Here is a 16,115-nt window from a genome sequence, read left to right on the forward strand (position 1 = left end):
TTGGAAATTACCAGCGGTGGAATGTAGGTTAACTAAGTAGCCTACATTTACTCAAGTACTGTACTTAAGTACAAAAATGTGTAAAGTGTGGAGCGAAATGCATGTTTTCATGTTAATATGTTGCAAAGTATGAAAGAAATAAACTTGTTTTATCTCTTGTACTTTTGGAGATATATATATATATATATAAAAATATAAAATGTTAACTCCATTTAACCCTATAAAGCTTAAGGTTTCTAGATCTCTTCTTGGACACTCCAAGCTCCACTATGTACTGTTATCACTTTTAAAGATTTTATACAGATTTTTGTTTTCGGTTTTTAAGTTATTCTCATTTCCATACTCTCCATTCATTCTGGGGAATCAGTTACTTGAGTCTGTTCTTTTCATGCCACTTTCTACTTCTACTCCACTACATTTGAGAGGGAAATATTGTACTTTTCACTCCACTACATTTATCTGACAGCTTTAGTTAGGCTAGTAGTACTTTACAATTTGTGTTTTATTACAAATTTAACTACCCAACAATATAACGGCCAACAATATAACGTCCAGCTGAAATGATTAGACAGAACTGTTTGGATCGTTTACAGTTTCTAAAATGTGAGGATTTTTTTTCCAATGGGTACTTTCACTTGTAATACTTTAAGTACACAATACAATACTTACATACTTTTACCTAAATAACATTTCAATGCAGGACTTTTACTTGTAACAGAGTATTTTTGCACAGTGTGGTAGTAGGCCTATCCTACTTGTACTTAAGGATCTGAATACTTTTTCAACCACTGGCAATTGCACACACTATAGTCACAATCCTTTTTCAACAGGTGGAAATTCAACTGTAGATGTCTGTAATCGTCATTCTTACCGGCGAAATTTCTAAATGTGAAAATAGGTTTGTAACTTGTCCTAAATTGAATAAAGAGTTAAGATCTTTCTAAGTTAAAAGTTGGTGACGTTAGACGTCGCCACAGATGAAGCATCCCATAATATGTGGATCTACTGGAACAACTGGGGCGACACAATGCCAAACATTTTCGAAAGAGGAAATGGATATTTGGTCATTTTGTAAAATTGCAACATTTCCCAATTCTGTCTCAATGGCAGAAAAATCAATAGTAGGCATGTTGACGGGTCTCAGAGCAGATAGAGGAGCAGCAGGTCTGCAGGGAGGAGCGACTCACAGGACTCAAAGGGTTTCCCCACTTTTCCCCAACACCAACACAGGTAAGCTTTTCACTCTATTATCACTGTAAAATACAAGTTATAAAGAATATTTGTGGCCAGGGACATGTATTCGAGTAATTCTCACCCACTGTTAAAAGATAGCCTACATTGTGCAATAAATATGGCGTGTCACTCTGCATGTTGTTTACTAATAAACCAAGGCTTACTCGAAAACTTAAGTGGGCTACAGCTCGATGATAATTAATGACACATTATGGAAAAGCGTACAGTTACAGCAGGCATAAAGGTGAAGCTGCTATAACGCCGGCAAATAGCCGATTCAATGCTTTCACGGTGATACGCAGAAGAAGTGCCGTTTATGATTAAAGTTATAAATCCGGATAGGGAACATGTACGGCAGGCGGGAGGGCTAGCAGCAGTAATAATCACTGCAGTGACACATTCCGCTTATTAGCTCAAGGCAAACATGTCAGCTACTCGAATGGAGCTTTATTATAAAAGCTCATATCATTCGTGAATGGTAGTGAGCAGTGTACCACGAACCTGCCAAAGCCAACAATCTGACACAGTGTTTCCCTTTTTCCTACATACCTTACTAAATGCTCACATGCCTATCTGTCCTCGCTGATATTTGCACTGCTGAGCCTGTGTAACAACATCTTTGACTTTCTCTTTGGACATCCTGTTAGGGCGAGGACAGTATGTGGACACTGGCTCTTCAGGTGGCTTTCATTGGTTTATACCTACAGGTATGTGTACAACATTGGGCTTAAACTGGATTAGTTACAGGGGCCATTCTAGGATCAGACCTCTAGGGGGGCTCAGCCACTGATGAGAATGTGCAACCCTGTCTCACCGCAGTTCGTGAAATGGTCACGTATTTTTAATCTATTGAAACGTGTTCACGGGGACGTTTTTGTCGTTTATTTCGTGGTGGCCAGCACGAAATGGTCTATAGGGAGATTCACGGGTGAAAGCAAACACCACACCCCGGGGGAGGACGCCTCACACGCCAGGAGACGGCCGCGGGTGACAATAACGGGATGGCGGAGGTTGGGTTAAGGACAAAAACAACGGGGAAAGGACGCCTCACGCGCCGGGAGACGGCCGCAGGGAACGCGCGCCAATAGCGGGACAGTTAACGGGGAAACAAAACGCCACACGCGGGACGCGATCCCGGCCTCCGGCGTGAAAGTCCGGAATTGTTTGACCCATCCACCACCCCCAACCAACCTCCTTACGTGGATTTTTCGGCATTTCATACTACTCACTACCGTAGACGTGCTGTGACCACGACATATGCTTCCCATTTAAATACATTAGTTTACATTTCGTGCTGACCACCACGAAATAAACGACAAAAACGTCCCCGTGAACACCGTATCAATAGATTAAAAATACGTGACGGTTTCACGAACTGCCGTGAGACCGGGCTGGAATGTGACACGGATACAGTGCCTTGCAAAAGTGTTAACCACGCTAAACTCCACAACCGCACTCCTGCTCTCCCTCTGACAGATTAGATAGCGACTCAGCCAAAGGCGGGAGTCTGGCACGACCACCTCCGACTGGCCAACACTATGTTTCTGTTAACCCTTTCCGTGACTGGGTTGGCGACAGCGACACAGGATATATTAAACCAAGCCCTTTGAACCTGTAACTCCCACTGAGCAAGCAACGTCTGTGGACGTACAAAACAGGTTGATATCCCGTCCATCCGTCCGTCCAGGCTATGATCTAAATGTCCATTGACTGCCAGAATTAGTTGATGAATAACACTGAGAAATGATGTCCAGTTAGGCCTTAATCTAGACGTCCACTCACAGCCAGAACTAGTTGAGAATAGACGTTGACGCTGGCTAGAATTTGGATGTACATAGACAAGCAGAATTAGTTGATGAATAACACTGAGAAATGATGTCCAGTTAGGCCATAATCTAAACGTCCACTAACAACCAGAACTAGTTGGGAATAGACGTTGACGCTGGCTATAATCTGGATGTCCACTGACAACCTGAATTAGTTGATAAATAACACTGAGAAAAAGCTGCCAGTTGTGGTGGAGAGACAGCATGGCTAAGAGACAGCATGGCTAAAGTTTGTCCTCTGTCACTAACAGACACGTTTGCGAACTCTAACTTGAAGCACTAAATTTGATTTAAAAAAAAAAGGTTGTTTATTATTATCATTTTTAGGGGGGCTGAGATGAAATTTAGGGGGGGCAATATTTCTCTAAATTAATAAGATGTGTTTGTCATTCACCTTTTTAATGATTTATTTCCAAATCAAGACACTTCATCAGCCTACATTCTGCATGTAACTATTACTAAAAATGGTCTAAAATCACCCATGATTAGTTGTACTTTGTTCAGTAAGAAGAATAGTTAGAAGACACTAACCAGAAATGAATTTCAAAAAAATGTAATGCTAGTCTGATTCATATTCCTGCCTGACAATAAATAAAGAAAAAGTTTGATATTTTAGGAAATATGCTTATGCACGTTCTTGCCAAGAATCAGATGAGAAGATGGACCACTCCTAAATCTGTATGATAAATCAAAAGCTACCGCCGGCAGTTGGTCGGTTTAGCACAAAAGATTTCTAGCAGGGGGAAACGGCTCACCTGACTCTGTCTGACAATACCAAATCTGCAAATCCAGCACTTCTAAAGATCACGAATTAACATGTTTTAAAAGGATTTTTTTTTAAACTTAATCGGTGCTGTTTTCGAGTCTTTATGCTAAGTTAAGCTAACTGGCTGCTGGCTCCATGTCCAAATAATATTGCAATTTTAAACATATTGAGATATTCTGTGATATATTGCAATTTATTACCTTTTTTTCAACTTCAAATTATGTCCCCATTAAAAAACTTTGTCAACATCTGTTATAAAAAAAAAGATGCATTACTCTGTTTCTTCATCTCACTTAAATTGTGTTTAATAATTGTAATTAATAAAAAAAAAAGTTAGCCAAAAAAGTTAAACACTATTGTGCAATTTTTATAATATAAGATGAGATCTATACTTGGTGTATGGATACAGTATTGCCACAGAAAATATCGCAATACTATGCTGTATTTTTTTTTTTTTTCCACCTCTAATATTTACAATACAGATGAAAGTGGTATCAATCTTCTCATCCAACTGTCGGACAGAAAGCTAATAAGGCGTATATCCTTAAATAATGTAACTTCCCTACCTGCAGGTACCAACATGCTACCCATCATGCACTTTGTACAACCTTGTGGCTAATTGCGCCTACCAGAACCACTACTGGGTTCCTGTTCTGCCTCCCAACATCACCCACCTCTTCTTGGAGTCTAACTACATCAGTGAGCTCAACAGCAGCTCACTCAGAAGCTATGACCAGCTGCAACAATTAGATCTTGGAAACCAGAATGGGCAGCTCGTCATAATTAGGAACAACGCTTTCCTCAGGCAGAGCAAACTGACCAGGTTGGTCCTAGGCTCCAATCGTGGCATTCAGATGGAACCGAGGGCTTTTGCAGGACTGTTCAATTTACAACATCTCTTTTTGGATTATTGCAATTTGACAGACTCCACACTAGCAGAAAGTTATCTGGAGCCACTTTTGTCCTTAGAAAAGCTTGATCTCTTTGGTAATAAAATAGTGAGACTCCGGCCAGGAATGTTCTTTTCAAAACTCACAAAGTTCACACAGCTAAACCTCAAACTGAATAAGATTGAAAGCTTATGTGAAGAGGATCTTGTTGGTTTCCGGGGGAAAAACTTCACACTCCTGAACTTGCAATCCAATCCCCTCAGGTACAGTAGAGATTTTGACTGGGAAAGATGCGGGAACCCTTTCAGAGGGATGACCTTTAAAATCCTTGACTTATCCAGCAATGGGTTCGGCGTGAACATATCAAGACAATTCTTTAAAGCAATAGATGGTACTCCGATTGCTCATCTTATATTCTCTGGCCACATGGGCAAAGGCTTCTCATATGACAACCTTCCCGATCCAGATGAAAGCACATTCGAAGGTCTCATGAACAGTGCAGTTGAAATTTTAGATCTATCTAGAAGTTTTATATTTGCTTTGCAGAATGCTTTTTTAAGTCCTCTGAAAGATGCAATAATTATTGACATTTCCGTTAACAAAATCAATCAGATTAACAGAAATGCCTTCAATGGTCTTCAAGGACATTTGCGAATGCTCAACCTGTCATTCAACCTCTTAGGAGAAATATATTCTTACACGTTCACCCATCTGACAGATCTCCGGGTTTTGGATTTGTCTAACAACCACATTGGTGCATTGGGAGACAAAGCATTCAGTGGTCTTCCAAAATTACGAGCGTTATATCTGACTGGAAATTCACTGCGAAATCTGGGTAGTCCTGCGCAATTACCAAACTTGGAATTTCTTCTTTTAAAGGACAATAAGTTGAATTCTCTATACCAAATCGATGGATTGGGCAAGAACAGTATCCATGTGGACATTTCAGACAACAGATTGACAAATTTACAGGATGTTTATTGGTTGTTAACTCAATTCAATCATCTCCAAAATTTATTTTCTGGTGGCAACATCATCAGGTGGTGCAGTCAGAAAGTGACAGTACCTTATAACAATAGCTTGCAAGCGCTGGATCTGCACGGCAGTTCACTAAATATGATTTGGGCACAGGGGCACTGCCTCGACCTGTTTGATCAACTAGAGAATCTGCTCGGTCTAAATTTAAGCCTCAACTCCATTGCGACTTTCCCACAAGGGATTTTCCGCGGTCTAGGCTCGATCATAGAGATCGACCTCTCCTCTAATGCTTTAACCTATCTGCAGCCGGATCTCCTTCCAGCCAGCCTGCAAAGACTCGACCTCTCAAACAACTTTTTGGCCTCCCCAGACCCTATGGCTTTTCGGTCTCTCAGCGTTCTCAGCCTGGCTGACAATCGCTTCTACTGTGATTGCAATCTGGAGAGCCTCCTGACGTGGCTGAACGTGACCGACGTAATCTTTCTGAGCCCCGTTGAGGAGTACAGATGTGAGTTTCCAGCAGCCCTCCAAAATACCCGTCTGCTGGATTACTTCACGATAATCGAACCATGCGAGGAAGATGACGAAAAGGCCGTCCAAGATCTTAAATTTGCTCTCTTTATCTTCTCCGCTCTCCTCGTCATCACTGCCATCCTCAGCGGGATCGCTTACGCCCGTCTCCGAGGGCGCATATTCATCATCTACAAAAAGATCGTCGGTAGGGTTGTCGAAGGACCAAAACCGCCACCTCCTGTGGACGAAGCGCAGTACGATGCCTTCTTCTGCTTCAGCAGCAATGACCATGGGTGGGTAGAGGCTGCTTTGCTGAAGAAGCTGGATAAGGAGTTTTCAGAGGAGAACATCTTCCGCTGTTGTTTCGAGGCCAGAGACTTCCTGCCAGGTGGGGATCACCTTTCCAACATCAGAGATGCCATCTGGGGCAGCAGGAAGACTGTGTGCGTTGTCTCCAAAGAGTTCCTTAAAGGTACAGTTTTTCTGACTTTGATTAACAGTTGGAAGTCTATTCTTTTGACTTTGACATTGTTTTGTTTTCTTTCAAGGAATAGTTTGACATTTTGAGAGATAAATTCATTCCTTTTCTTGCCAAGAGTTAAATGAGTTTTTTTTTTTTTTTTTTTTATTCCAGTGCTTTTCTGGTTGGGGGACTGGAGCACTAACCTAGCATACATGTTTTTATTGGGAGGAAATCGGAGAACCTGGGCCAAACCGACGCAAACACGGGGAGAACATGTAAACTTTTATACAGAAAGTCAAACAACAGGTACTCAGCAGTGCTACATGCTGTGATTCACCAGTGCTGACCACTGAGCCCGCTGTGCCGCCTATTTTGGGATCTCATTAAAACGTGATTCAGAATATTTGTCTACTGCACATCGTATCAACAACAGGCGACTAGTTTTGTCCAATAAGAAATATATGGTGGCGGAGGCGAGCTGCAACATTATTTCTTCATTTAATGCTGCAATGATTTCCCCAATAACATCATAGCACAACTGTTGCATAAAACCAGTGTCATCACAGTGAAATGTGGTGACTGCAATGGTTCTACTCACTGAACATCCGCAACATTACGGTGGCAACATACATCACATCAGATTTTCTAATAGCACGTGTAGCCACACAACCATACATTTTGTTTAGCCTATAAGCTATTTACACAATGCCACTAGTCCTACATGGCAAAAACAAACTGCAGCGTTACACTCACATAATTTCAAATAATTTCAGTAGTGTAATAAATAATATTACCATTTCTTGTATTTGCAGCTAAGTCATAAATTTTTTACTATTATGCAGGGTGCGCCATCTTAAGATTTGTTTGACACAGGCACATCCTGGATGGTAGGCAGGTTTTTTTAACCTTCGGACAGAGCCAGGCTAGCTGTTTCCACCTGTTTCCATCTGTTTCCAGCCTTTATGCTAAGCTAACTGTCTGCTAGCTGTAGCTTCATATTTGACAAACCGAGTGGTACGCATGTAACAAAACATCGAACTGTTCCTTTAAACAAGCCACTTACTGCAATCCTGAGTTTCTGAAAGCTAGCATGCCAATTTGCACCATGGCTGTTTCTCTCTCATCTTTCTTTTCACTCTTCTCTGAATCATAAAATAAATAACCAAATTAAAAAAATTAAAAAGTTTAAAGAAACTAACTGGGTTGTGCCTCTTTCTAGATGGTTGGTGCTTGGAGGCGTTCACTCTGGCCCAGGGCCAGATGCTGGAGGAGCTGACAAACGTCCTGATTATGTTGGTGGTAGGGAAGGTGTGTACAAGGCTGCTGAGTTACTTTCTTTATATCCATTCTCTGGGGGTTGGCAAAAGTCATATATAGAAATTTAGGATTTTTATATGTGGGTATATTTACTTCAAACCTGCAATAACAGATTTCTTTGGGCCACTGGGGCAGAGGAAACTAGCTGTAAGCAAGCAGTTGCCTATTTACACATCAATGAGATACAAAGAAATATTAGCATTTATTTGGTGTTTTTTCTGGCCACCCGACAAATTGAAGTCCAATATTCACTCTTCTTTTAGTTCTGGTTCTGTTCCCGGGAATTCCTGAGGGAAAATCCAGCTCTTCAGCTGCTAAATGCTACACTATGTTCACTAGCTAGTCGCTAACTTTGTCGTTCCTGTTGTTTGGTGCTGGGCAGGTGGTGCCCAGTGGGTCTTAGAGCATTTTTGCTGAAAGGTAGTCTGCTGCCAAAAACAATGCTGATGAGAGCCGTGATGGTGAACCAAGACAGTACAGTTGTGGCCCGTAAAACCAAAACAATGGGTTGAAAGCGCCATGGGGCTGAGGGAGACAACAGGGAGTCGGGCGATGGTGCTCTGTGGGTTCATTATCCACAACAGACAACTTTAACACACAAGTAGTCATGTGATTCACTGTTAATACAAAAATATTCAAGAGCTGCTTTAAAGGTCCTATGACATGGTGCTCTTTGGATGCTTTTATATAGACCTCAGTGGTCCCCTAATACTGTATCTGAAGTCTCTTTTATATAGACCTTAGTGGTCCCCTAATACTGTATCTGAAGTCTCTTTTATATAGACCTTAGTGGTCCCCTAATACTGTATCTGAAGTCTCTTTTATATAGACCTTAGTGGTCCCCTAATACTGTATCTGAAGTCTCTTTTATATAGGTCTTAGTGGTCCCCTAATACTGTATCTGAAGTCTCTTTTATATAGGTCTTAGTGGTCCCCTAATACTGTATCTGAAGTCTCTTTTATATAGACCTTAGTGGTCCCCTAATACTGTATCTGAAGTCTCTTTTATATAGACCTCAGTGGTCCCCTAATACTGTATCTGAAGTCTCTTTTATATAGACCTTAGTGGTCCCCTAATACTGTATCTGAAGTCTCTTTTATATAGACCTTAGTGGTCCCCTAATACTGTATCTGAAGTCTCTTTTATATAGGTCTTAGTGGTCCCCTAATACTGTATCTGAAGTCTCTTTTATATAGGTCTTAGTGGTCCCCTAATACTGTATCTGAAGTCTCTTTTATATAGACCTTAGTGGTCCCCTAATACTGTATCTGAAGTCTCTTTTATATAGACCTCAGTGGTCCCCTAATACTGTATCTGAAGTCTCTTTTATATAACCCTCAGTGGTCCCCTAATACTGTATCTGAAGTCTCTTTAATATAGACCTTAGTGGTCCCCTAATACTGTATCTGAAGTCTCTTTTATATAGACCTTAGTGGTCCCCTAATACTGTATCTGAAGTCTCTTTTATATAGACCTTAGTGGTCCCCTAATACTGTATCTGAAGTCTCTTTTATATAGGCCTTAGTGGTCCCCTAATACTGTATCTGAAGTCTCTTTCCCGAAATTCAGCCTTGAATTTCCGGAAAGAGACAGCCACTAGAGCCAGTCCCACAATGAGCTTTCCTTTGGATGTGCCATTTCTGTGTCTGTAGCTTTTGAGGAGGAGAGGGGGGGAGCAGCAGAGAAAGGGGGAGGTAAAATTCCAGATTGGGCCATCTGAACTTTCATTTTCTCAAAGGCAGAGCAGGATACCCAGGGCTCGGTTTACACCTATCACCATCTCTAGCTACTGGGGGACCATAGGCAGGCTGGGGGAATGCATATTAATGTTAAAAAAACCTCATAAAGTGAAATTTTCATGCCGTGGGACCTTTTAAAGAGTAATCAAACCCCAAAACCAATTTTTTTGTTAAACCGGATAACTGCTTGTGAAAATAGGTACCAAACTTTCTATCTGGTATGGGCTCATATTTGGTGCCAGGTTAAGTGTAGTTCAGTGGTTCCCAACCTTTTTGGTCCGAGGTCCCCCCCACAGCCTTGTCAGATGAACTTTCGTACGCCTTCATCAATTCACAATGTATGTTCCAAATGTACACTATTCTTTATGTAAAAGTGGATATTATTTTATACAATTGAACTGTCAATATTAAGGTTAGTTTGGTCAGCAATCCTACTACTACTTCTAGGTAGCTATTACTACTACATGGAGGGAGGCTGAATATTTCAACTGTATATCCATTACTTTTAGCTGACTATTTCAACCGTTAGCTATTTCAACTTTGAGCTATTTTAACCATTTCTCCATTACTTTAGCGAATCATTGGAAATGTTTAGTCATTACTTTTAACTAGTTTTTTCTACCATTTATTCATTACTTCTAGCAAACATTCTGTGCTCGCTTGCTAACTAGCTTTCACACACCCTTATATAACTGCAACATGTCGTGTTCGGGTGTTACAGCTGACTTCACGTTAATATGTGGATGTATTTTCATCATATTTTCTTTTCAAAAAAGCTACTCTACAATCTTTCCAAGTACCTGGCAGAAGTACCCCCTGGGGATCACGTACCCCCTTGTTGGGAATCCCTGGTGTAGAGAACAAGCAGCACCAAGGATCAGTGGATAAAGGGCCATTTAGTACCTACTTTTCACCAGTAGATGTCAGGCTTCATCCAGATTTAAATTAACTTCAGAATCAGAAAAGGGATTATTGCTACAATAAGTTACACTTACGTGGAATTTGCCTTGGTGATTGGTCTATATATAAACATATTAAACATTAAAATGAAATAAACAATAAATATAAAATTAAATGTATACAAAATACCTGTTTTGCATAAGAAAAAAAGAGGCTGAATGGGTTGAGTGCAACATGTACAAAAAATATATAGTATGTGTCATGGGGAATTGGCATTGCTTTAAATAGGGCAGAAAACTGGTCCTGTGCAATTTTTTTGAAATACAATGGAAGTTCTTTGATTATCACAACTGACTTTTATCTCCATTCTTACACATTACAACTCAAGGTGGCTCGCTACCAGCTGATGAAGTACAACGCAGTCCGAACTTTCGTCCGGAGTAGAGAGTACCTAATCTGGCCGGAGGACCCTCAGGACCTGGAGTGGTTTTATGATCGGCTCGTCTCACAGATACTCAAAGACACGAAGGTGAAAGCGTTCGCGGAGGACAAACCGGAGCCTGCGCAGCCTGACGTCCAAACTCAGAATGAGGACAGCATCCAGCTCGAGAACATCGGCGCAGTTGCTATGTGAACTCTGATTGAAGAAAACCTATTTTAACCATGATAAAAATGGATTATGTATCCATAATCCACCCCGCTGAAGTGTTACTAGTAAACTTGTACTCAGGATCCTCAGCAGGCTGAGGAAGACGTTCTCGCTTTCTGATTTTCAAGGAAAAAAGTAAAATGGGTGCCAACCTTCAGAGGAAGAAAAGGCGAAGACTGCTAAAAAAAAAAAGCCCTTTGTTTTTGAGTTCCACAGAACCAGATGCAAAACATGTCCTGTCCACTTTTTTCATTTTAATTTCCATGTACTTTGATAAAATGTGGCATAAATCAATTTATAATTCCTTTTTTTATTTTAGTTTCTGTTGTCATCTTTTTATTGTCAGCGTTTAAAGCACTCCATGACCCAATGACATGTACAGTATAACAAAATGATTATTAGATTAGATTAGATTCAACTTTATTGTCATTATGAACTGTACAAGTACAAAGACAGCGAAATGCAGTTTCTTTTTATATTATGGGATTTGTTAAGGTTATTACGTCAATGGAATTAATAATGTATGTAATGTAACGAAGATTAAGTGTAATTCAAATTCAATTCAATTCAAAAAATGTGATGACAATGTTTGGTAAGCATTTGTCAGCCGTTCTCGCTAATGTTGGTGCAAATACGGCACTGATCATCCCTAATAGCTTGGAGGAGGAGAAGATGAAGTTGTTTTTTCTTTTTTTTTTATTATTATTTTTAAAATGTCTAAAAATATACATTTATATGAATCCAACATATTAGCAACAATACATTGTCCTATTCGTAAAATAATGTACACAACATTGATGATGCTTACTATAAGTTAGGTAGCCACTATGGTAGCCATCCACAGCCATAGTTAAGTTTAAGGATTCACTGCGCCGTCCACATGTATGTGTAACAAATAAAACATGATGTATGAATAATTATCCATCCACCCGGTTTAATATGCATCTCAGTTCAATACAATAGATGTAGCAGGGGGTCCCAGCTCCGTCTCTCTTTCAGACGTTGAAGACCTCTGAGTTAAACGATCTAATACAACAATGTATTTTTCATGAGTTGGAGTAGAGTAAAAAATATCTCAATGTATAACATATATTTTCATGATTACATCTTAATTACTACAACAGACATTTAAATCTATTCAATGGGATTTCTGCTCCAAACTATCCTAATCTCTGTCTTGGGTTTGGTTCACCCAACCCAAACCTACTTACTTAGCACCTACTACCTACTGTCCCAGAGACTACGAACGGAAAATAGCCATCCATCCATCCATCCATCCATCCATCCATCCATCCATCCATCCATCCATCCATCCATCCATCCATCCATCCATCCATCCATCCATCCATCCATCCATCCATCCATCCATCTTCATTCCCTTATCCGAGGTCAGGTTGCGGGGGCAGCAGCTCCAGCAGGTGACCCCAAACTTCTCTTTTCCGAGCAACATTAACCAGCTCCGACTGGAGGATCCCGAGGCGTTCCCAGGCCAGGTTGGAGATATAATCCCTCCACCTAGTCCTGGGTCTTCCCCGAGGCCTCCTCCCAGCTGGACGTGCCTGGAACACCTCCCTAGGGAGGCGCCCAGGGGGCATCCTTACCAGATGCCCCAACAACCTCAGCTGGCTCCTTTCCATGCAAAGGCACGCAACTTATTTTTCTGACAACACACAAAACATACAATTCGCAACATGAACACATCCCTCCCCCCTTCATCATTACCACTCACCCAGACAAAAAAATAAGAAAAGATGACAACAATATTCAAGACCATTCAATAAAATAGTAACAAAATAGACCATAAGCCATAAACCAAATAAACATATGTATAAATGACAACACCATAAGCCCATCATACACGTCTCCCCCCAGCACAAAGCTTCTTAGGAACCCTCCAGAAAGCTCAGCTACTTTCTCCATTTTCTAGGGTAGACATCCAACCTGGCAACCCATTTATATGACATTTTTTTCAAGCGCCCCCACCCTACCCATCTCACACGCCCATTCCTGTATTGACGGCATCCCTTCATTCTTCCGTCCTCTTAAAATAAACTGTCTGGCTATCATCAAACTAGTCTAGGACCCAGCTTCTTATGTGCTTATCCATCCATCTGAGGACTGACCCATCTCCCAGAACAAATAATCTGGGGCTTTTTTAATTCTCAGATTTAATGGTTTTGTGTGCTTTTTAAAAAAAAAATGTAACAAATAAGGATAAAAGCATGGAGTGAGTGTTCAGATGCCTGATTGGAGAACATTTTGAGGGACCCCTTTGGATTTTTATTTTCTTTTTTCACCACTAGATGGCGACTGTTTAAAATTGCACTGGGTTTCACATTCGACAAGGGCTCCTTTCAATGACACCATTTCGTTATTATCACAGCAACTGCAAACGAAAGCGTCTCTCTGAGCACTTGGGTCTGTTGGACTGTAAGATGAGAGTCGATCCGGGGTCAGCAGGTTTCCTTTTATTTGAGCTGTGTGTCTGAAAACAGGAAGCTACTGGCCAGAGGAGAGCTTCCGTCCTGTTGGCCCCGGCCGCCTGCATCCTCCCAGCCTTTATGAGCCAGCTGTTCCCGACATTACAGCCTGTCTGGAGGCTCCTGCTGCTTATTCACTGTGGACAGTCCATTAATCTGAACACGGTACAACATTAACATCTGTCTGGGCTGCCTTTATTATGCAGTTGTTTACATTTTCTGGGATTTTTGTGCCATTGTTGGACTTGAAAATGCAAGTTCCCCCAAAATGTGGTGGGTATCATTTGGATGTACATAAATGTAAAGGCATAAAGAGCCTATGGATTTTAAGTGTATAGTACCAAAGTTTCAAAGTTCTAATATGGTGAAAAGTTAATTCCCATGTCTTTTTATTATTATTATAAAGCGGGTAAAGGTGCTATATAAATACTGTGACAGTATCAAAGCGCTCAGTTCAGAAACGGTGCCTTTAAAGCTATAGTGTGTAGTTTCTGTCGCCCCCCCCATGAGGAATTCTAAGTAATGACAACAAAACTGTCGGCGCGTCCACATGATACAAGCCTTCAGTGATCGCACACGCCCCCCACCCCTCCTCCACACAGTTGCTAGTAGCCAAGGAGGACACGGAGGATTAAAGTAACACGATGGACTCTTCAGAAGAGGTCATTATCTTCACTCGAGTCTCTATGGGGCCCACGGAGCAGCCGCACAGAGACCTCTTCCGGCCGAGCCGGCTACTTCCGGAGCACTCCGGTAACCTTCAACGGGAATTAAATGATTTCATTGTGCGGCTTTTCTAGACTTTCCGAATGTTATCAGACCGAATGGGTCAAATGCAGATAGTGAAAGATTTTTTTTTAAAAGATCGCTGAAAAAAATGATCTGCTCCGCTATTGAACAAAGGAGATAAAAGAAAAGATCGTCTATAAATCTGGAGTGGCCCGGCAGCTGCACCAAAATGTAATTTGAAAAGTGGAAGCAAATGTTTGCCTTGTAAACCAGCTCTCCAGCTTTGCGGCCTCTTCACAGTTATTTCAGGCCTGCAGAATATACTTAGAACGGACACACATGCTTCTGAGATTCTCCCTCGCAGGGAAACGGAATAAACCCTGCCGCATGGCCATGGCTAATATTTGACCTCTGTTTAAGCAAATATAATTACAGGGAATGCTCACGCAAACCAGAGGAGGGATCCTCTGAGGGGAAGTGGTCTCATCTTCACTGCAGTGATTGAGAGGAGGAGGAGGAAAATAAAGACAGCCATGTGGATCTGAGGCTGAGGGGAACACAAACTGATCTCTATGCAAGGGCGTAAATCTGATCTAACAGTAGGGGGGGACAATAAACATAAAATTTCTGAAGAGCAATTTTTGAAGGGGACACAAATAATACAGTCACATTTATACTGGCAGAAGACATGCGTACACAGAAGAAAGCCTTAATACTATCATTAGTGTAGCATGGAGACTGGACCATTATCCTTCTTTTCAGTGTTTCTCGTGATTCAATAAAAAAGCTGACTAAATTGACCGAAATATTCTTCTTTAAAACCATGTATTTATTTTTAAGTTGTTTACAATCAAGCCACAAAAATACCTTAAAACATAATGACTTATTTTGAAAAAGTGTCCCCATATAAAAGAAATACAATACTTTTGTACACTTGTTAAATTAGCTGATCATAATGTAAATTAGTGAGCCACTGGTAAAACTCATCTGCTAACCCTGACAGCCACACACCTCCAACAATATGAACTAAGCTCAACACACGTACCAGAGACTCTCCACCTGACTGTCCCTGGTCTCCCTGCTCCCTGAGACTCTCCACCTGACTGTCCCTGGTCTCCCTGCTCCCTGAGACTCTCCACCTGACTGTCCCTGGTCTCCCTGAGACTCTCCACCTGACTGTCCCTGGTCTCCCTGCTCCCTGAGACTCTCCACCTGACTGTCCCTGGTCTCCCTGCTCCCTGAGACTCTCCACCTGACTCTCCCTGGTCTCCCTGAGACTCTCCTCCTGAGTGTCCCTGGTCTCCCTGCTCCCTGAGACTCTCCACCTGACTGTCCCTGGTCTCCCTGCTCCCTGAGACTCTCCACCTGACTGTCCCTGGTCTCCCTGAGACTCTCCACCTGACTGTCCCTGGTCTCCACCTGACTGTCCCTGGTCTCCCTGAGACTCTCCACCTGACTGTCCCTGGTCTCCCTGTTCCTCAGTTCTTTCTGTCTCCTTTGCCTGTGACATAGTGACGTTAGTATTTCCATAAGCACCCATTCTTATAAAGATGTTACCAAATTGTCTTGATATGAGGACTTATTGTACTTACTCAGCGTTTTGGTGTAGGCTACTGACAAAGGATCTTATG

The 16,115-nt window shown here is 41.5% G+C and overlaps 1 protein-coding gene across 3 annotated transcripts; it reads left to right on the top strand.

The window, feature by feature from the left end:
* Positions 1 to 975: 975 nt before the first annotated feature.
* tlr5b (toll-like receptor 5b) lies at positions 976 to 12,192 on the top strand. 3 transcript variants are annotated; one of them, XM_028605422.1, is made up of 6 exons: positions 977 to 1,230; positions 1,881 to 1,940; positions 4,398 to 6,678; positions 6,841 to 6,975; positions 7,889 to 7,977; positions 11,015 to 12,192. In XM_028605422.1, the coding sequence occupies exons 2-6, from the start codon at positions 1,893 to 1,895 to the stop codon at positions 11,258 to 11,260; spliced, it is 2,799 nt and encodes a 932-aa protein (XP_028461223.1). In that variant the 5' UTR covers positions 977 to 1,230; positions 1,881 to 1,892; the 3' UTR covers positions 11,261 to 12,192. The 3 variants fall into 3 exon arrangements, with proteins under 3 accessions (XP_028461224.1, XP_028461223.1, XP_028461225.1); XM_028605424.1 differs by having other exon boundaries at positions 6,000 to 6,678; XM_028605423.1 differs by lacking the exon at positions 6,841 to 6,975 and having other exon boundaries at positions 976 to 1,230.
* Positions 12,193 to 16,115: the final 3,923 nt, after the last annotated feature.

The sequence above is a fragment of the Perca flavescens genome, chromosome 18 (assembly GCF_004354835.1).
Source record: "Perca flavescens isolate YP-PL-M2 chromosome 18, PFLA_1.0, whole genome shotgun sequence".
Classification (NCBI taxonomy): domain Eukaryota; kingdom Metazoa; phylum Chordata; class Actinopteri; order Perciformes; family Percidae; genus Perca; species Perca flavescens.

Coding starts and splice junctions, on each gene's coding strand:
- tlr5b (XM_028605422.1), top strand. CDS start 1,893: ATGTGGACACTGGCTCTTCAGGTGGCTTTCATTGGTTTATACCTACAG. Junction 1,941..4,397: donor TCATTGGTTTATACCTACAG/GTATGTGTACAA, acceptor CCCTACCTGCAG/GTACCAACATGCTACCCATC. Junction 7,978..11,014: donor TTATGTTGGTGGTAGGGAAG/GTGTGTACAAGG, acceptor TTACAACTCAAG/GTGGCTCGCTACCAGCTGAT.